Source organism: Crinia signifera, chromosome 4 (assembly GCF_055691185.1).
Source record: "Crinia signifera chromosome 4, ASM5569118v1, whole genome shotgun sequence".
NCBI lineage: Eukaryota > Metazoa > Chordata > Amphibia > Anura > Myobatrachidae > Crinia > Crinia signifera.
Genome location: NC_139220.1, coordinates 21492955 through 21516055, shown reverse-complemented (window position 1 = coordinate 21516055; position 23101 = coordinate 21492955). Strand labels below are relative to the sequence as shown.

The 23101-nt window shown below is 47.5% G+C and overlaps 1 protein-coding gene across 1 annotated transcript in view; it reads right to left on the bottom strand.

Annotated features, from left to right (window-relative positions):
• APBB3 (amyloid beta precursor protein binding family B member 3) overlaps positions 1-22015 on the bottom strand; it is a 43268-nt gene extending 21253 nt beyond the window's left edge. Inside the window, exon 1 of the mRNA XM_083181392.1 lies at positions 21684-22015. Coding sequence (XP_083037518.1) covers positions 21684-21732 — 49 coding nt within the window. The 5' untranslated portion in view covers positions 21733-22015. The remainder of the gene's footprint in view (positions 1-21683) is intronic.
• Between the last annotated feature and the right edge of the window lie 1086 nt (positions 22016-23101).

Here is a 23101-nt window from a genome sequence, read left to right as displayed (position 1 = left end):
ACTTATGTCCTGTGGCACTCTCAGCAGAAGCAATTCATTGTGAATGAAGAACAGAACATGGACACCTTCAGCAGCATGGTCCTTCCTTAATGTCATGTCTTTCCTTAATGTCAGTACTTAGATTAATGGTGCATGGCCATAGGTGCTCCAAGCTGGGCAGGATAACTGGGGAAGAGGGCACACACAGACCCCAGATTGTCAGCATCTGGATGATAGATCAACAATGTATCGGGTGACAGTGAATAGGTCGACATGGCTAAGTTCGACACAAGCATTAAGTCAACAATGACAGTCGACAGTCAAAAGGTCGACAAGACATTTTTCACTTTTTTTGTCCCGAATTTTGACGGCAAGTGCCCCTCGCATGGCTCGCTAATCCATTACATTTTCACTGATTAATAATACGACGCTGCATGATTAATAGCGCTGACAGGTTTATTCCTACTCAAATGTAAACATTAATCCCTCTGGCTGTGCACTACTCAGTCCCTCCATGACACTATAGATAATGTTATATTGTGAGGAGAACAATGAGGCTGCTCGCTCCCAGACATCTATAAGTCATGCAGACCACCTTGTATGCGTCTCTGAGGACGGTAATTGTATCTGCGCATCTATCGAAAGAGGCTAAAAATACACAAAGGTTACAGGCTGATTTCCCTGGGAGAGTGATTCACGCTGACACACTGCAGCTTCCAGCCTATCAGAACACGGGAGAGCCGTCTCCTAGCGACAGGACACGTCATGTCACTACCACCACACTGTGCAGAGATATTCCATCACATGGACACACCACTGAGATGAATGCACAGATGTGGGCTTAATAGGTATATACAGAGGGTAACCGTTGTAACACCTGAACCTGGTGCTCTGGAAGCACGGACTATAGATTCCATGCAACAGCATTGCTGGTATAATGGGCCTGATTCATGTTAATTTGGTTGCCATGCGAATTTGCTGCGGGGACCGATGTTTTGTGTCTGTGCATGCATATTGGTGACTATATATATATATAGGTGATTCATCGCGCACTACGGGCGCTCTTCACACCGTCGTAAGGGGCTGCGCCCCCTTAATTTGTGAACGTTTGTATTGTGAGAAATACTGTATGGTTAGAATTGTATGAAAGATGCCTGTATTGCAACTTGAGTTATAGGTGAAATGTGTTACATAGAGAGCATATGATGTGGAAGGGGGTGTGTATTGTTTTGTTTAATTAAAAAGCGGTTACAGAGTAAGATGTACATTGATAGTGTGGATGGTACAGTGACATTTGTGGGTGTGGGGGGGGGGGGGGCTGTGTGTGCATGTTGATTAGGTGTGTGTGTGTGTGTGCAATAGTATAGTAGGGTGTTTTTGAGTCAGCGGTTCCCCACTGGCGGAGGTCACGACACAGGAAAACAGGAGGCTGGGTAGTGATAGGGGTGTGTGGGCATAAGGGGGACTAAAGAGGAGGGTGGGAGATACTGTGCTGCTTCTGCCAGTGGGTGAGGGTCTAGCGTGGCAGTACAGGAGTACAGGATGGTGGCCCTGAGTCAGTGTCTCCTCCTACTGGGTGGGAGTTAGGGTGCATGAGAGCAGGAGGCTGGGCTATGAGGCATGATAGGGGCATGTGGGCAAAACAGCATCAGCGACTCCCCAGTGATGGAAGTTACGGTTCAGGAGAGCAGGAAGCTGGGTAGTGATAGGGGTGTGTGAGTATACGGGGGACTAAAGAGGGGCTTAGGGGTGCCGTGAATTGCGGGAGGGGCACGGGGGGTGCTGTGAATTAAGGGAGGGAGGGGGCACAGGTGTCTGCAAATCGCGGGAGAGGGCGGGGGTCCGCAAAGCGCGGGAGGGGGCGTGAATCGCGCGAGGGGGGGTTGCGAATTGCGGGAGGGGGGTGCGCGGGGGTGACGTGAATCGTGGGAGGGGGCGTGAATCGCAGGGGGGGGTGCGTGGGGGGTCCGTGATTTGAGGGAGGGGGGGCACGGGGCGCGATGAATCAACCTAGTTGGTTATATATTCTTGTAGAAGGATGGTAGGATGTTGCTGTCATTCAGAATGCATTTACATAAACAGTAATAGTAGCAGTAAAAGATCTGACTTAAAGCACCTACAGTAAAACAGAACAGGTGTTATATATTATACAAAGAATTGGTTGATGATGTGTAGGTTGACGTGCACATAGTTGTCACTGGAAAAAAATTGCCACAAGAAAAAATCAACACAGAAAAATCAACACATGTAAATGTTGACATAAGTGTGACACCTCATTGGTGTGCATGTCGACACATGAGAATGAATATGAAAACATTAAAAAAAAATCTTCAAAAACTCATGTCAACTTTTTTTATTGTCGACCATAGCCGTGTCAGTGTTTTGCATGTGCTATTTGATCCTGGGGTTGCTGTGAATCGCGGCGGCTGGGGGGTGTCCACGGGAGGGGGGGTGGCGGGGTGGGTGTGTGGCATGAATTGGGGGAGGGGGGGTCGCGGGGGTGGGTGCTGTGAATTGCGGGAGGGGTGGGCGCGGGGGTTGCAGGGAATCGCAGGAGGGGGGTCACGGGGCCGAGGGGTTTGCCGCGAATCATGGGAGGGGGGTCAGGGGGGTGCCGCGAATCACGGGAGGGTCGCGGGGGGTGCAGGGGGGGATGGCGAGGGGGGTTGCAGCGAATCGCAGAAGGGGGGACGCGGGGGGTGGGGTGCCCGAATCGCCGGAGGGGGGGTCGTGGGGGCTGGGGTTGCCGCAAATCGCACGGGGGGGTGGGTTGCCGCGAATTGCGGTAGGAGGGGTTCGCGGTGGCGGGGGAGCACGCAAATCGTGGGAGGGGCCCCGCGAATCGCGGGAGGGGGGGCAGCGGGGGGCGCTCACCTGGTGTGTCTGGTGAGTAGCTGTGTCTTTGTTGGGTAACATGGGGAGGCAGAGGGTGTCTGGCACGGTGCATACCTCCCAACATGACCCATGCCAGGAGGGACACAATGCTCTGCCGCTGGACTTTCTTCCTAATGTATGATTACCTCCATCTGTGTTGAACAGGTTAATTGATAGGAAAAGGAAAGTGCAGGAGCAGAGCAATGTGTCCCTCCTATGACTGTGGGCTCACTGGGCTGGTTCTCTGTTATGTGAGTCAGAGGCTCCACCCAGCGTTAGAGGGTCAGACACACTTTGAGTGACAGATGTAGCCAAATATATAAGAGATATATATATATATATACGCATGTGCAGACCCGATAAGCGAACGCCTTTGGCAACTATCACGGTCGACGAGGTGTTGGCACAAAGAGGGCAGTAAGTGGGCAGGTCAGCGTTTCATGGGCATGCCCACAAAAATGGTGGGTGCACCCAGAAAACAGCTGAGGCGCAGGCGCGGGGAAGCCTGCTCGAAGGCGGGCGGCTGGCGCCACATGACGGTTGAGCCCACCCCGTTCTCTGCCATCAGTGACCATGGAATGATTTTCTGCCCGCATGCGAATGGATGGGGGGGGGGGCGGGCTTTCGCTCACACGGCAGGCGGCCTTTACCCGCTCGTTAAGCAGCGAAAGAACGCTGCTTAGCGAGCGGGTCTGAATCAGGCCCAATGTACTAGCACCAATAAACGTTATGTATACAAAGCAGAAACACTTTGGTCGACGGTGATTATGGTGCATGTCAATGTCGACCTAGTGCATACTTGCCTACCCTTCGGGCATGGCTGGGAGGCACCATTTTTGTGGGCACGCACAGGAAACGCCGGGTGTTCCCATGCCACAGCCCCTGCCTGCCTCACCCCCCCCCCCCCCCAATGTGCGAAAGCCTTGGCGACTTGGTGCACAGCGGTCCTGCGCATGGTGCATATGAGAATATACGCATGCGCAGAGTGAAAACATTGGTGCAAATACGCTGGGACCAATCAAACCTGAATTAGGCCCTTAGTGTACTGTTAGTAAGTTGGCAAGGAGTCACACTGCTAGGGGCCTTATTCTGGTTCACTCGCAGAGGCAAATTCCTTCTCAAAAGGACAAAACTGCAGGTGGGGCAGATGTAACTTGTGCAGAGAGAGTTAGATTTGGGTGGGGTTTTACTACAAAGTGAGATCTATATTGCAGTGTAGAAATAAAGCAGTCAGTATTTTCCCTGCACAGAAACAAAATAACTCACCCAAATCTAATTCTCTCTGCACATGTTACATCTGCCCCACCTGCTGCAGTGCACATGGTTCTGCCCATTTGGGAAGGAAATTGCCTCTGCGAGTGATTGAACTAGAATAAGGGCCAATGTGAGGTGAATACAGTAGCTAAGCGGGTGAGAAGTGTTGCCCTTCCATGCAGGTGCAGTAGAATAAGGTGTACAAACCACCATACAATGCAGGAGATGTGAGCAGCAGCAGCAGCAGCGTGTTCCTTCCGGCTGGTACTGACCTCCTCCCACAAGGACACTTATAAGGGTATATATATATATCCTGCATGGCCAAAGGTGTGTGACAGGCCCTGCATGTTAGCATACAAGGGATATCCTCTATCTGAGGGCATATACACATGACTGATGGTTTAGTCAATGCGTAATAAAAGTAGCATTACTACAGTACATGAGCTCAGATTGCTTATCCAGTGATTTATTGCATCCTCAGAGCCGTGCGGCTCTTCCCACCATGTCACTTACGAAGGCTTGTTTTCTACATGCAGGAACTGATATCTATATATGAAAATAACAAATCACAATACGGTTTCCACATGCCTTTGGGTGCATGAGAAATATCTAGGAACCAGTCACACTGCTGTATACGCGGCCTATCATCTCACTAGGAACCAGTCACACTGCTGAATACGCGGCCTATCATCTCACTAGGAACCAGTCACATCGCTGAATACGCGGCCTTTCAACTCACTAGGAACCAGTCACATTGCTGTATACGCGGCCTATCATCTCACTAGGAACCAGTCACACTGCTGTATACGCGGCCTATCATCTCACTAGGAACCAGTCACATCGCTGAATACGCGGCCTTTCAACTCACTAGGAACCAGTCACATCACTGTATACGAGGCCTATCAACTCACTAGGAACCAGTCACACTGCTGAATACGCGGCCTATCAACGTGACAAGGAACCAGTCACATTGCTGTATACGCGGCCTATCATCTTACTAGGAACCAGTCACATCGCTGAATACGCGGCCTATCATCTCACTAGGAACCAGTCACATCACTGTATACGAGGCCTATCAACTCACTAGGAACCAGTCACACTGCTGAATACGCGGCCTATCAACGTGACTAGGAACCAGTCACATCGCTGAATACGCGGCCTATCATCTCACTAGGAACCAGTCACATCACTGAATACGTGGCCTAGCAACTCACTAGGAACCAGTCACATCGCTGTATACGCGGCCTATCATCTCACTAGGAACCAGTCACATCACTGAATACGCGGCCTTTCAACTCACTAGGAACCAGTCACATTGCTGTATACGCGGCCTATTATCTCACTAGGAACCAGTCACATCACTGAATATGCGGCCTTTCAACTCACTAGGAACCAGTCACATCACTGTATACGCGGCCTTTCAACTCACTAGGAACCAGTCACATTGCTGTATACGCGGCCTATTATCTCACTAGGAACCAGTCACATCACTGAATATGCGGCCTTTCAACTCACTAGGAACCAGTCACATCACTGTATACGCGGCCTTTCAACTCACTAGGAACCAGTCACATTGCTGTATACGCGCCCTATCAACTCACTAGGAACCAGTCACATCACTGAATACGCAGCCTTTCAACTCACTAGGAACCAGTCACATTGCCGTAGACGCGGCCTATCAACTCACTAGGAACCAGTCACATCGCTTAATACGCGGCCTATCAACTCACTAGGAACCAGTCACATCGCAGTATACGCGGCCTATCAACTCACTAGGAACCCGTCACACTGCTGAATACGCTGCCTATCATCTCACTAGGAACCCATTACACTGCTGAATACGCGGCCTATCATCTCACTAGGAACCAGTCACACTGCTGAATACGCAGCCTATCATCTCACTGGGAACCAGTCACACTGCTGAATACGCGGCCTATCATCTCACTAGGAACCAGTCACACTGCTGAATACGCGGCCTATCATCTCACTAGGAACCAGTCACACTGCTGAATACACCGCCTATCAACTCACTAGGAACCAGTCACACTGCTGAATACACGGCCTATCATCTCACTAGGAACCAGTCACACTGCTGAATACACCGCCTATCATCTCACTAGGAACCAGTCACACTGCTGAATACACCGCCTACCATCTCACTAGGAACCAGTCACACTGCTGAATACGCAGCCTATCATCTCACTGGGAACCAGTCACACTGCTGAATACGCGGCCTATCATCTCACTAGGAACCAGTCACACTGCTGAATACGCGGCCTATCATCTCACTAGGAACCAGTCACACTGCTGAATACACCGCCTATCATCTCACTAGGAACCAGTCACACTGCTGAATACACCGCCTACCATCTCACTAGGAACCAGTCACACTGCTGAATACGCAGCCTATCATCTCACTGGGAACCAGTCACACTGCTGAATACGCGGCCTATCATCTCACTAGGAACCAGTCACACTGCTGAATACGCGGCCTATCATCTCACTAGGAACCAGTCACACTGCTGAATACACCGCCTATCAACTCACTAGGAACCAGTCACACTGCTGAATACACGGCCTATCATCTCACTAGGAACCAGTCACACTGCTGAATACGCAGCCTATCATCTCACTGGGAACCAGTCACACTGCTGAATACGCGGCCTATCATCTCACTAGGAACCAGTCACACTGCTGAATACGCGGCCTATCATCTCACTAGGAACCAGTCACACTGCTGAATACACCGCCTATCATCTCACTAGGAACCAGTCACACTGCTGAATACACCGCCTACCATCTCACTAGGAACCAGTCACACTGCTGAATACGCAGCCTATCATCTCACTGGGAACCAGTCACACTGCTGAATACGCGGCCTATCATCTCACTAGGAACCAGTCACACTGCTGAATACGCGGCCTATCATCTCACTAGGAACCAGTCACACTGCTGAATACACCGCCTATCAACTCACTAGGAACCAGTCACACTGCTGAATACACGGCCTATCATCTCACTAGGAACCAGTCACACTGCTGAATACACCGCCTACCATCTCACTAGGAACCAGTCACACTGCTGAATACGCTGTTAAAGTCGAGTTGCACACACGCCATTTTAGGATAGTATGGCCGCCATTTTGGTTCGCAGAGTTGCGCAAATAAAGTATACTTACCCGAGTCTGTGTGACAAAGTGGACCAGAAGAGCAACCATACTATTACACATAAATTCATAACACCATACTTACACCAAATAAAATATAGTTAAAGGTTTAGAGCACCACACATAGTTTAGTCAGCATTACATACTTCCGTCTATATAGTGTTTAGTACCGTTACGTTCCGTTTCTCATGCGCAGTATTCCGGTCATTGCGAATAAATCGCAATTCATACGGTCCGATAACTACGGACAAAATCCATATTCCCAAGACTGTTTCTGTTAAAATGTGTATTACAAAAGAATCTAGTTGTAACCGGTTCTTACTGCTGTTTACGACCCCTGACGACGATGCCAACGGACAAAGGACTCCAAAGTTCACTCCCCCTGCACCTATCCAAACCAGGTGCATTATTTTGCCCCAATCACAGAGGACTTGACATATGAACCCTGACCAATAGGAATGGCCTTTGACCTCCCCCTTCTGACCCTATAAGATAGGTGACCCAGGGCGGCCTCGGTCACTTCGGCACAGCTTCTTTTCCCTGACCATTGACCGGGCTATAGTTCAAACCTGAACATAGCGAGCTCCGACCGGACTGCGCTGCGCATATTTGATGAGACCGTAAACGGTTGCATTCACTGTACCTGCTTTTATTGTATTGTTGGCTGATTGTATTCTGTGCCTGTTTTCTTTCCCTAGTAGAGCCTGATTTGTATATTCATTGTTAGACAATTGCATTACGTGTTACACTGTGTTTTTCCTATTTCTGTAATCCCCTTTTGTCCATTAGGGACTAATGACATTATTTACGGAGTTTCTATCTCCTCACCTTTATACTGTGGTTTCGTCTGTTATTCGCATATTGCGATAGGTATATTACGGACATTGTCCTTAAAGGTGTATTCGCAGATTAGAGACAAAGTACTGCGAAGGGATCTCCTATTAATGCATTGGTTCTACCGTGTAAAACACACAGTAAAGGTACGCTACGCTGCGCTACGTTTTGTCCGCACGTAACTAGGAATAAAGGGTACGCAGGTTACGGACATAATACGTAACCTACGCTTTTCACTTATTGTTCTTTGATCGTATTTATATCGTCATTGATAACGCGGCCTATCATCTCACTAGGAACCAGTCACACTGCTGAATACGCAGCCTATCATCTCACTAGGAACCAGTCACACTGCTGAATATGCAGCCTATCATCTCACTAGGAACCAGTCACACTGCTGAATGCGCGGCCTATCATCTCACTACTAACCAGTCACACTGCTGAATACGCGGCCTATCATCTCACTGGGAACCAGTCGCACTGCTGAATACCACAAATCACTGCAATGGGGAACCTTTGCAATTGAGGAGGTGTACAATGAATTGTGTAAAGGTGCCACAAGGTCAGGTCAGGTTACATTGACCACATCAGCCTGAATAGACCATTCTTCTTATATACAGGAACAGAAACTTTCTATTTCTATGGTTCTAAATATGCATGAGTGGCTGATTATGCAGAAACAAACCGCGTGTGCGCACTTCAGTGTCATTTTCAGCGGCTAATTAACACATTCATTTCGCTTCATTACGTCCTCATTTACCTCTTATGTCTCACATTGCATAAAGCACTTCGTTATAATACTGTAAATGTCACCCTGTACCCCGCATGTTATTATCTGAAGCATGGAGTAAGAGCCGGAGATTGACCTACTTCCATTATGTGGTATTACTATTTTTTTACTTATGCCTACTTGATTATTGTCTGTCGTTACCATGGGGATTATTTTAATTCATTTGCATCCCCCGTGCGTACGGGGGACTGATGTTGCGCATGTGCACTGCATACCCCGAGTGCGTGCAGCCATGGCGATCAGACTGTTCGCTGGGCGCAGGTGCCCAAGACTGCAGGTGGTTAGCGGAGGCCGATAGTAGCGCCCATGGGAACGCCCAGCGTTTCATGGGCGTTCCCATGGCAACGCTGGGTGTTCCCATGGTTATCAGCCTGTGACGTGGGTACCGGGGGGCGGTCAGCTGACATCACTAGATGTCAGCTGCCCGCCCAGTTCCTGTCGGGTGTGTACACATAATATAAGTGACCTGAGAGTCACTTTATATATGCGTGCACTCGCCACATCATTCGATGGTCGGCGAACATCGAATGATGTGGGTGTTTCCACATAGCCTGCGAATGGATGTTTATGTTAACCACTAAAGGTCGACAGGACGCTGTCCTCACTATGCTTCGCACACTATTATATTCCCCCTCCACGCCCTAGTGGATGGTAGGGCATGAAATACCGCCTGTCGGCACACGTCGGCTCAAAAACACTTGAAAATTCATGTCAACTTTTTGACTGTCGACCTTTCCATTGTCGACCTAATGCTTGTGTCGATATTCCAACCTTGTTGACCCAATGCATGTCGACCTAAATTTGGTTGACGCAGTGACCCACTCCCATTCTGCGTCAGCGACCATAATCATTGTCTATCTCTCTACCAATGTCTGTCAGATAAATACACGAAGGCCCAAAGCTGCGTTTGTGTCTGTGGGGGTTATTCTGGTTCACTCCTTCTGGCAAATTCCTTCTTAGATGGACAAAACCATGCTGCACTGCAGGGGGGCAGATGTAAAATGTGCAGAGAGAATTAGATTTGGGTGAGTTATTTTGTTTCTGTGCAGGGTAAATACTGACTGCTTTTTTTTTTACACTGCAATATAGATCTCACTTTGAAGTAAAACCCCACCCAATTCTAACGCTCTCTGCACAAGTTACATCTACCCCACCTGCAGTGCAGCATGGTTTTGTCCATTTGAGAAGGAATTTGCCAGAAGGAGTGAACCAGAATAACCCCCTGTGTCACCCATCTGCCACTTTACGTAAATGCCGCAGCAATGCCAGGTGCACATCCGTGCCTATGAAAGAACAGGCAATGAAACGCCATGGCCCTACTACGTCCGACACTGGCAGAGTGCCCGACTCATGATCTGGCCAAAAGATTCAAACAAAACCTTAAATAAGCCTCTCTCCTGGCAGCAGCGTTGCCTTAGCTCTGAGCTGGAAATAAAGAGAAATGAAACATGTGCAGGTTATAGATTGTCTAATAAAATAGCGCAGACAATACGTATGATGTTAGAGCTGCACTTAGGAGAGGGTATAAATCTGCTCCACATTGCTGACAGCACAGAGGATTTAATCAAGAAAATGAAGGCTCTGAGCTGGAGGATTACAATGTCAAAATGCTGTGTTTCAGGGGTCGGGAATGGCTGCCTGTGTCCGGGCGTGTGCCAGTGTAAGCTGATTGGTAGGACGGTCGCACATCTGTGCAAAGGAAACGGGAACTGACAGATGAGATAAATCCTCTGTGTATTTATTTAGAACTGTAAATTGGTGTCGCTATACAGTATGATTAAAATCTACTTTTAACTGCTGCAAGGGTGGTGAGTGACTCCTCTCTTCTTTGGACTTATACAATACGGTAAGTATGAACTGGCCACTTTTTGGCATGATCAGCGCCATGAGCAGCAGACTGAACAAGGTTTAAACCCCTTCAACTGCAATCAGCCCACTTTCCAGCTGTGGCTGTAAAGGTTTGAAAACCAGGACTGGAGCCGTGTGCTTGAGAGCCCACCCTTGTCTCCCTCAAGCACACCTCAGAGGCCCATTCCTGGGTTTGCAGTGAACCAGGTTCGCTTACCTGGCTGCAAAACGCTCTCTCAGAGGCTGGACGGCTCCTCCTTAACGCTTTACAGGGTAGTTGTGACCAGAGAAAAACTTCACTCTCTGGTGAAATTAACTCGGTTTCATCACAATATACATCAGGGTTGCCGACCCTCCCGGAATTTCCGTGAGTCTCCCGAAAATCGGGTCCCCCTTCCCGGCCCCCGGAAGGGTGGGCAACCCTCCCGGATTCAGGGGGCACCCCCGCTGTCCCCCGGATCGCGGCATTAAAATGCCGCAATCCTCGGGTCTCAGAGGAGGGGGCAGAGCTAAAATGACACAATTGCGACATCTCCACGGAGATCCATAAATTTACTGGTTTAACATCATGGGGGCGGGGCTTAGTGATGTCACGCTTAAGCCCCGCCCCCTGAGCGGCTGCTGAAACTCTCGTCTCCGGGCTTCTCCCGGAGAGGAGAATAACAAAGTCGGCAACCCTGATATACATACATACATACATACATACATACATACACTCAAAGTAATATAACGAAACATTTGGTTGACAGGGTCAAAAAGTCATGAAAATTATTAAAATGGTTGGTTTAGTCATATCTAAGCCAAAAATGTGAAGATGGGTTCCCTCGTGGGCTTGCTTGGTCGCCAAACTTTGCCCGACATGCCTTGGAAAAGGAGCATCGATCCACTTCCATGCATTTTTCACCGGTTACTTGGTGTGGATTATTATGTCAACGGTAATTAGGTCGACATCTATTGGTCGACAGGCACTGGGACGACACATGATAAAGGTCGACATGGTCTAGGTTGAAATTGCCAAAAGTTCACCACAAACAAAAGATCGATATTAAAATGGTCAACACAGGAAAAGGTTGATATCAGTTTTTCTATTTTTTTTATGTCTACGTCTCGTCTGCCGACACGAACACTACATAAGTTTACCGCGTCCCCTTACTTGTGCCTCGCTGCATCGACATACTATATAATCTAACTCTATGCCCAGTTGGATTGTGAAGTAAGAACAAGTCGGTTTAAATAAAAAAAATCATGAAAAACTCATGCCCCACCAGAGTGAAATCCCGCCCAGTGCAAGCCTGCGAACGGCTTGAGAAAATATCGTAGCTCGGCGGACTGCTGCAGCTCATTCACCGTGTGATGATTTTCCCAGTGTGTGCGTAACCCAGGACATACTCAGCCAGTGCGATAGACACAGGCTGATCTGGGCCGGAGCTGACGTCACAGACCCTCCCTGAAAATGACTGGGCACGCCTACATTTTCCCTGACACTCCCAGAAAACATTTGGTTACCACCCACAAACACCAGCTTCCTGTTAATCGCCTTGCATACGGACAGTGATTATAAAAGTTTAAACTAGTGTCTGTATGTAATGGGCTCATTAGCGATAATGAATAGGCCCCACAAATGACTACTGATAACCTGATTATTTACTGCTGATACAGGATGTGACACAATAAAGCACAGTAATACCTCAATACTCCATTACCCATAGCAGAAGCCACCTCTGCTTGTCCTAACAGGGGACCTTATTCTAGTTCACGCTTTCTGACAAAATCCTTCTTAGATGGACAAAACCATGTGCACTGCAGGGGGGCAGATGTTACTTTTGCAGAGAGAATTAGATTTGGGTGGGGTTTTACTTCAAAGTGAGATCTATATTACAGTGTAAAAATAAAGCAGCCAGTATTTACCCTGCACAGAAACAAAATAACCCACCCAAATCTAATTCTCTCTGCACATTTTACATCTGCCCCCCTGCAGTGCACATGGTTTTGTCTATCTAAGAAGGATTTTGTCAGAAAGAGTGAACTAGAATAAGGCCCAGGGTCCTATATTTATAAAAGGCTAACTACTCCTCACCTCTATGAGGTGAAGTACCTCCATTAACCACTAGATGCCACTCGTATGCTAAAAATTTGTCACAACAGAAAGTGAAAGCAAGTTTTGCAGGGGCACTGATCTGTGTCAAACTTGCTGTATATGAAGAGAGGGAGCTGTAAAAAAAACATAGATTGGAGGTAGAAGCAGATAGGGACTGGGGGAGAGGTGGAGAGATTGTGGGCTAAATACTGTCACAACTCAAAGTGAAAGTAAAAACTGTCACAGATCAAAGTGAAAGTGTATCACAGTGAAGGATGCCAAGATGCCAGTCACTGGCTGATTGTGTAGTTAGGGGACCACCTTCCATGTAGTGGGCACTGCGCCTAATCAGTCCTGGATGCAGAGGAGATTCCTTTGACTGGCTGACAGCCAATCAGTACCGCTGGGCTTTCTGATTGGCTGCCAGGTACAGGCCAGCCCTCTGATGAAGTCCTTATGAAACGCCTAGAGGTGTGGTCTGGTAACTTTCCAACACCTCCCCAAATTCTCCTCCCTTACAGAGTGTGAGGTCCTGACCAATGCACCCACTGTCACTGGATGTAGTACACGGTTTATCACGTGGCTCTTTAACGTGGTATGCAATACCTTATTGGCTCGGATTTCACGAAAAGCGTAAATGGCCGCTGGACATGCATGGTCAATGGGCCGCACATGCACAGATTTCCCGATAGATAGAGACAGAGGTCACTTCTATCCAAATACATCCCAGGGAGGGTGCCGGAGGACTAACCGGGAATCAGGATTCCGACAGTCATTACCCCAACGTCAGAATCCCGACTGCTAAAAGCCCGACACACGGGCAGCAGCAATTCTCCCTCGAGGGGGTCCATGACCCCCATAGAGGGAGATTAAAATAGTTGGCAAGCGTAGCGAACCACTGTGCCCACAGTGTGGCGAGCGCATCGGGCCCGCAAGGGGCTTCGATGTGCTCCCCCCCCCTGTCTGAGTCCCCACAGTTGTGATTTCGACGTCGCGCTAATGACTGTCGGAATCCCAACTGTTGGGGTGTTATACTACACCCCACAGGGATGGGCTCATTTCGGAGCCCCTGTTCCCATGGATGTATAGTGATACATTCGTTGGTGCTTGATCTTCTATTGTTATGAAATGTGTGGATAAGAAAGTAAAATTATTGGGTCTAAAACTCGATAGCAAAATATGCCCCTTAATATGATATCCCAAATTTTTAGTGGCAACAGGTCTCTTAAACTCTGTCGGAAAAAGTGTTAAACCGTAAATGTGATAATGACGGCCCTTTCAGGCACGGTACAAGAAGTACTTGTGAAATTATAACATTTCTCATAAATAGGACGCCCACGTGAGGTGACACATTTGTAATTAAGCACTTGGAAGATTCGAAAGACCTAATTATTATCTAACTACCAGTGGGATGCTGCCTCCGTATTTCCAACTACAGGGAAACTCCAGGAAAGGTAATAACTTTTACTGCTAATTCCACCTATAGGCCCTTATTCAGATCTGATCGCAGTACAAATGTGTTTGGAAAATGGGCAAAATCATGTGCACAGCAGGTGGGGCAGATGGAACACGTATAGAGAGAGTTAGATTTGGGTGAGTTATTGTGTTTCTGTGCAGGGTAAATACTAGCTGCATTCTTTTTACACTGCAATTTAAATTTCAGTTTCAACTCACCCCACCCAAATTTAACTCTCTCTGCACATGTTACATCTGCCCCAGCTGCAGTGCACATGGTTTTGCCCATTTGTACTGCAATCAGATCTGAATAAGGGCCATAGGGTAGAAATGCAGGAGCTCTATAACCATGAGCCCCTGTAATCTGCCATAGAAGCAATGACCACCTGCAGTAAAATGGTTAGAAATGGTTTGATTTGCCTCACTAAAATCGACACTGCTCGACTCCCCTTTGTCATAGATTAATGTTTCCTTCACCTAAACTTTCCTCAGCAAATTCTATATAGGATTGTGAAAACCGCATCTAAAGCTGTCCAGTAGTTCTCAAGGTGAATTCGAACAGACAAATGCCTGCCGGGATCCAGAAGGGTCAAAAGTTAGACATGCATTAGTTAGACATTGACAAAAGTTAGACATGCATTAGTTAGGACATTGACAAAAGTTACACATGCATTAATTAGACATTGACAACAGATAGACATGCATTAGTTAAACATTGACAAAAGTTAGACATGTATTAGTTAACCATTGACAAAAGTCGGACATGCATTAGTTAGACATTGACAAAAGTTACACATGCATTAATTAGACATTGACAACAGATAGACATGCATTAGTTAAACATTGACAAAAGTTAGACATGTATTAGTTAACCATTGACAAAAGTCGGACATGCATTAGTTAGACATTGACAAAAGTTAGACATGCATTAATTAGACATTGACAAAAGTTAGACATGCATTAGTTAGACATTGACAAAAGTTAGACATGTATTAGTTAACCATTGACAAAAGTCGGACATGCATTAGTTAGACATTGACAAAAGTTAGACATGCATTAATTAGACATTGACAACAGATAGACATGCCCAGTGGCATAGCTATCGTGTGGCAGCCCCCGCAGCCACTTGGGGGAGCGGGTCTGTAGTGGGCGCCCGGCACAGGATAGCTACCGCCAATTATATCAGAGTCATGTGTCAGCGGCACCCGTCACTGACATTAGGCTGCCGCAGCCCGCAGGTCTCCCCCCTCACTTATGTGCAGCAGCGAGGATGCGGACAGCTTGCAGCATTGTAGCGCTATTTGCCGTCGGTGCAGGAAGCGCTGCTGATATGAAAAGGCCGGCCGGACACTGACTAGCTTAGAGAATTCAACCAGTCAGTGTCCGGCCGGTCTTTTCACATCAGTAGCGCTTCCTGCCCCGACTGCACATAGCGCTACAATGCTGCAAGCTGTCAGCCGCTGACACTGTCCGCTGTAGTGGCGTTTTTATTTGTGTGAGTGCTGCCGCTGCTACTGTCTGCACACAACACAAACAGTAAGCAGTGCTAAGCACCCGCTCGCCGTAGCCTCTCCCCAATCCTCCTTTGATGTATCGGCGGCGGCGCCCGCTAGATCCGCGCAACGCACCAGTTGCTGAAAAAAATTAATTATTTTGTGTGTTCTCGGACCCGGGCCCCCTGAATGGCGCGGGCCACGGTAAAATGTACCCACACCCCTCCCCTCTCGGCGGCCCTGGCTACCGAGTACCCAGCAGTCGGCTTTTCACAAGCCTACGCCGTGGCCGTGGCTCCCCAGGACCAATTTTCCAGCTCCCCCCCTCGGTGAGTGAGGACTTGTTGCAGCTTTCTTGCCTGCCAGCTGCTGGATATAAGGTAACTCCATGGCACTGGGAGCAACTGGGGGGGCGCCTAAAAATAGTTTGGCTTGGGGGAGCAAAATTTATAGTTACGCCACTGGACATGCATTAGACATTGACAAAAGTTAGAGATTAATTAATTAGACATTGACAAAAGTTAGACATGCATTAGTTAGATATTGATAGATAGACATGCATTAGATATTGACAAAAGTTAGACATGCATTAGACATTGAGAAAAGTTATTATTCAGAGACAGAGAGCATGGCCAGCAGCTCTCATAGCGCTGGCCATGCCTCCAGAGCAGGGAAACCGGGGCATGGCCTTGTGGGAGTCCCACGATTGTAGGCCACACACCATTGACAGAGAGGCCACACCCCCAAAACCGGCGCGCACATATGTCCCGCTACCACCAATGCCAATGTTGAGAGGTATGATGTTGGTTTATAAGTCAACTTACATTTTATGTTAACAGAGTATTTGTATTTACTTTAACAACATTCCACTTTAAGGCCAGAACACACTGTGGCTTAAATGATTTGTTATTCTGGTACAAATTAAAAGATCGAGGCCTGCTAATTGGGAAATACATTAGAGCCAGTTGAAAAGACAGCCAACTGGTGACGGTGAGGATATTAGTGCTTTAGGCTTTTGCAGAGCACAAATGTTGCAAGCAGCAGGGGCAAACGCAGCATTTCCTAAGGGGGGGGGTTGTTCTAGATAAATTATACATATACAGTAGATGGCCAAGTCAGCAGCACTCACTGTCGATAATAAAAAAAAACGTAACAGTTTAAAGTGTAGGGGCACTGAAATGTTGAAAAATCAACTGGTATTGTTACGTTTTTATTACCGTGAGTGCCGCCGACTTGGGCTCCCCTTTGTGACAGGGGTGTATTTGTGGAGAGCATCCGGCAAGTTAACTCTGCAGCCACGTGGCCTGTATATTCTGGTTAATATATATATATATATATACGCTAGGCATTCCCATGGGTGCAGCTCCTCCCCGCACCACGCCCCCCGCCCGCACTGCTAGATGCGAATGGGCCGGCAAATAAGCAATTGTGGCTGCAGATGCGCATTAAACTTTATGCACATGCGCAGTTGCTGACCATCGCGCAGGGGAGCGAATGGATCTGGATAAGGTCCTTATGTGCTCCGGGCCACACGCAGTTCAGTCTAGGACCCATCCTCAGAGCCAGCCTTGACCAATTCAATGCACTAGGAAGGAATTTAGATGTGCCCCTTTTCTCATTAGTAGGCCACAAATTGATTCCCCTACTGGTAGTTGGTGCCAACATGGTAATGCTGCTGGCCGAGGACATGTGGTCTGGTGACTACGCCCTCATCTCTCTCCTCATTGGGGGCAGGAGGTATCAAGCCTCCATAGAAATAAAGTGGAAACCCAGTGCAACCAATCAGCTTCTGTCGTTTAAAATACTGTGCTAAATAAATGACAGTTAGAAGCTGTTTGGTTTCTTTGGTTGAATTTCCCTACTTTATCTCTTTCCAAGGCTTAAAACACATGGAAGAGCCATCAGTAGAAGTGACACCCCAGCAGTAGAGCTACAGCAGTGCTTATTTTGTCATTGTGACGTCATGTGCCCGAGGAGCGTCCTATAAGTGTGGGCTGGGTAACGTGGGTGCAGAGAGCCCTGTGCACTTAGGGAATAATGTCACCCAAAGTACTCGCCAATATGGCCTATGTCCAGGGCCGGTTCCGCCCATTCTATAAATGTAGTCACAGATTAGCTATGGTCAAACTGTGTAGCCCTCCAGCTGTTGTGAAACTCAAAATTCAGCATCAGTTCTGAAGTAGGTGTCGAAATTGTCGAGGAGACTGAAGATGAAGTAGAGGAAGGGAAGAACCGGGCAGAAGCACAGGTGAGGTAAAGAGGTAGGGTGAGTATGTGAGGAAGGAGGGCCCTACTCATAAGAGTTAACAGACTAAAAGGAAGTGGGTGGACGAATGAAAAACAGTAGTATAAGTAGGAATGGATGGAGGGGTAGGGTAGGCAGGATAGGAGGCGCGAAAAAGGTTAGGAGGAGGAGGGATAGGCTAGACAGAAGAATTGGGTTTTGAGGGAGCACTTGAAGGCGGTAAGGGAATCAGAAAGCCTGATGGGTGGCGGGAGGTTGTTCCAGTGCAGGGGGGCAGCGCGAGAGAAGTCTTGTACACGGGAGTGGGAGGAGGTGATTAGGTGAGAGGTCAGTCGGCGGTCAGCGATGGAGCGAAGAGGACGGGAGGGAGTGTGGATAGAGATCAGTGACGAGAGGTAAGGAGCGGTGGAGGAGGAGAGAGCCTTAGGTGGTGGTGAGGAGTTTAAAGAGAACTCGGAAAGGAATGGGGAGCCAGTGAAGAGATAGAGGGGGGAGGCGGAGGTAGAGCGGCGGGAGAGGAAGATGAGCCTAAACTATTAGTTTAAGCTTGACATCGATGGTCGGAAACCATCTGGTTCTCCCCCATCGATGGCAACACTATTCGTCATCGGCCATAAACCATCGATGATTTCTAATCATCGATGGTCGATGGCCATCGCTAGTCACTATCCTTTGGTTTTTTTTTCCTAGTATGTATGTATAGAGGAGTGGTGCTCCTTGGATAGAAAGCAGGCAGCAGATCGGAGAGCGCAGTGAAATTGGAAAATTCTGTATTACACAGTATGGAATATGGTTTATTTAGTTTTTCAACATAATGTAATAGGGACACCAGTCACTTATTAACATATTTTATGGAGTCCAGTTGTAAGTAAATAAAAGGGTTTTAGTGGCCTAGCTCTCCCATTTCCCAGAATGCTTAGCATGCTTCCCAGCTGAGATTTATTTTCCGGCTCACTCACATGGGTGACTGGTTTGGCACTAATAAGGTCTATATAATGCACAGCCATAAACCAACAGCAAGGTGGCTATAAAGTAAATGAGCCTCAACCAATCCTCCTGAAATCTGCTAAATAGCTCCAATCACAGTCATTAAACATAAAACATAAACATCCGACTTGTGTTTTTACCTGATGGTTCCCTATAACAACACGTTCAATAGTAATACTGCTTGGAATAAACATGAGTTATTTGCAATTAAATAATATATCCATGACTAGTTCAAAACCCGTCAAAATTACGCCTTCTGCAATGTACTTTCACTTTGAGCTGTGACAGTTTTTACTTTCACTTAGAGCTGTGAACTTTTTTAGCCCACAAACTCTTAGATCAGTTTCCCTGTACAAATTGCTTTCACTTTCTGTTCTGACATCTTTTAGCACACACAAAGGAGTCATTTGGTCCGTTGAGTGGCCTCTAGTGGTCATCGGCGGTACTTCACTTCACTTCATAGAGGTGAGGAGTAGTTTGCCATATATATATACGAAGAGGTGGGTGGGCACTCGTAAGATTTTCCAATCTGCACGGCGGCAGGGTTAGAGGTAAATAAATTGAGGATACAAGGTTTGTGGGTCAACGTTTCGGGCTCCTGGCCCTTTATCAAGACATCAAAAAACAGTGCCCACACATACACTTTTGTTGCTATGACTACCACTCCCACGTTAGACACATGCCCCCGGGTGACTCAGTGATCACCGGTGCTCTGTGAGCCGGTGACGTCATCACTACCCCGACTGGAGGTGCACAGGTGTTTGCTGCACGAGGTACCCCCTGCTCACCTATAAATGTAAGTTTTCATGCACTGTTTTTTGATGTCTTGATAAAGGGCCAGGAGCCCGAAACGTTGACCCACAAACCTTGTGTCCTCAACTTATTTACCTCTAACCCTGCCGCCGTGCAGATTGGAAAATCTTACTATACATAGGGGGTTATTGTGGTATTCTTCATTACCTTTTATTATTAAAACTAGCGCTTTCCTTTGCAGATCTGCCCAAAGAGCAGCGGCAATTGTCCTAATAAAATCTGGTCTCTCACAGACTGGGTTTCACCTTCGCCTGGAGGATGCCCTCTGGGAGTACAATCAGGGGAACCGACAGATCAGCTGAGCCCCTGTAAAATGGAGAGGGCATGGCCACCGGTCGGGGACGGGGCCTCCGCAATTTGTGCTATTTGTGCAGGATGTATCATTGCACACAGAGGGAGAGAGAGGACAGGCTGCCGCTGCAGCTGTGTCTCTCCCCAGCCCAGCACACAGCACTGAGTAGCATGTGCTGAGCCGGTCATCTCTCTCCCCACTGCCCGGCTCCCTGCAACGGGGGAAAGCAGGACCCGGGAGCCTTCAACAGACCCGTGCCCAGGTAAAAAGTAAAAGACACTGGAAACCAACATCTGCAGCACAAAATACACCGGAAACCAACATCTGCAGCACAAAATACACCGGAAATTGACGTCTGCAGCACAAAAAACACCAGAAACCGACATCTGCAGCACAAAATGCACCAGAAATACACCGGAAACTGACTTCTGCAGCACAAAATACACCAGAAACCCATATCTGCGGCATAAAATACACCGGAAACCGACAGCTGCAGCACAAAATACACCGGAACCCGAAACATTTTTCTACATTTTTCTAACTTACAACAAAAATCATTAATCCCACCAACAGTTTGTCACAACGCCTGTCTGCTAAATAGATCAACAATTCCTCCTCTGTGTAACTGAGTGCGAAGGTGGAAATCTATAGTTTGTCTTAAGTTCCAGGTTTAATCACTGTCAGACGCTGAATACGCATTTACAAATCAACAAACACTCCCTAAATAATCAATATCAACTATATACAGTAGCGTGCTGCCTGACATTACACTACTAAGTACACTAGACCAAAACATTATAATACTGTTCAATAGCATTAAAGCTTGAGCCCTTTAAATTGCAAATAAAGTGCATTAGTCTCATTTAATTGTTGTTCTTTGTAATAATGATAATAATAAAAATACTATTAACAATAACAATAATAACAATATTAACAATAATAAAAATAATAGGTACTTCCTCATCTTTGCGGCCACTGCTTACGCTACGGAACTTACGTACGTACTGTACGGCGAAGCAGTATCAGGTCAGGAACTTTTGCGCACCACCAACCTGGGCCCACGCCACCACCATGGGTCCACGCCACTCTCCTGTGTCCACGCCACCATGTATTACCTTTAGTAAAGTTGTGGCAAACGAAGCAGAGCGAGCCACCGAGCCCGAAGCGTGGCGAGTGAAGCGAGCCCGCCAGGAGACAACGGTGCGAAAATCCTTACGTAGCGGTTAAGTAGCGGCTAACGGAACTGTCGTAGCGGTGCCCACAAAGATTAGGAAGTACCTAATAATACTATTAAAAAAATATTAACAATAATAATAGTTATAAAATTGACAATAATATTATAATTGTAATGTTATAATTAATAATGATGATAATAATAATAATAATAGTAATAATAAATAATAAGGGATCTCGATGAATGCATTAATTAGTGCTTACCTGGAGACCATCATGAAAGTCTGCATAGCTACAGCAATCCTGTAACTAATAATGACCCTATGCTTGGCAATGCAACTCTGTGCTGGGGGGGAGATTGCAAGGAAATCAGGGCTGTAGTGTAAAATCAAAACCAACTTACCATCATAATTGACAATGATAATAGCCAACATGTAATCCTTGCCCAACATCTTCAGGGAGCCAGGGATGCAATCTCCAGCCCAGGGTATCTGACTTCCACCAAATGCAAAATGCAATGCTTAAAAATATCAGGCAGGGAGAGCGGAAATCAGAGTGTGGTTTGCCCCTCGTCAGATCAGCCTGCTACATCTGTGTGGTAGTAACATGCACAGTACACTGGCCAGAGGAGAGGCAGCACTGTCATAATGCAAGGGGAGGAAAGGCTAGGACAGCAGCTACTGTATGAGCTGTGGGTGGGTGTGTAGCATCGGAGGAGGAGCTGTCCAAGTGCTGATGAATGATGCTGCTTAGTACAGTAGCTTAACAGACTCTACTTCTTCAATCAGGCACATAGTGTACATTCAATCAGTGCTAGCTCAGGCATAGGAGCTGCCTTGCAGAACTCATTAATAAATCCCCCCCTACACAATCTATACCCGACGCCAGCTCATCTTCAATGCAAAATGCACCTGGGGAATTTTTTGTTTTTTTGGGGTTTTTCTTTTTGCAAAGTTATAGATTTTTTTTTGCTGTGAAAAATAAATCCCCCCCCCCCCCCTACCCCTTCCATCGGAGGCATGGACAGGTCCTTCCTTGGGAACTGTGCTATATATAGACACTCACCTGCAGGATTCCCTGGGCCGGCACAGAAGGGCGGCCTACTGGCGTTACCGGTTGATTGACGGGATATAAATGACAACTGAATGATAATGATATGTACATAGAAGTAGGACTGCAAAAAGGAACAAAAGACTGTTCCTTATTCTGGATTATACTGCTCTGTGTTTGCCGGGGCTGATTAGTCTAACGTCCGTGTTTATTTATTAACAGGTATCATATATTGGGGGGTGATTTAGCTTTCATGGGACGGGGACGAATTCGGGCCAGTTCCGAAGGAGAGGGGTCTGCGCATGTGTACATTTGCGGAGCGTTTTATAAACCTGCATGCTGGGTTTTCACTGCAGGGGGTATACCCCATAAAAGCCTATGGGCTTCTTAAAGCCAACCCACGCCGCCCTGCATGGAACCCTGCCAACCCCACACGGACCCCCGCCGACCCCACAGTGAGTGCTGTGCTGCTTGCACCTGGAAGAGGAGGAGAGCCAATCAGCAGCAAGTAGCCAGGTAAGGGAGGGAGGAGGAGCCACTGGCGGAGTGTGGCGGAGAGGGTCCACGGATGTTAGTGCATCCCTCTCTCTCTCTATCTATACATCTATCCAATTCTCATTGTTGTTGCTCCATTGAGACACATGTGCAATAGATGGGGCGCAATGGGAGGAGTGAGTGACGGGGTGACATCACCCATTCCAGGAGGGAAAAAAATGCTCTGCTCCTGGGCTTTGTTGCCAGTGGCAGTTGCAGAGGTGGGACTGCACCACT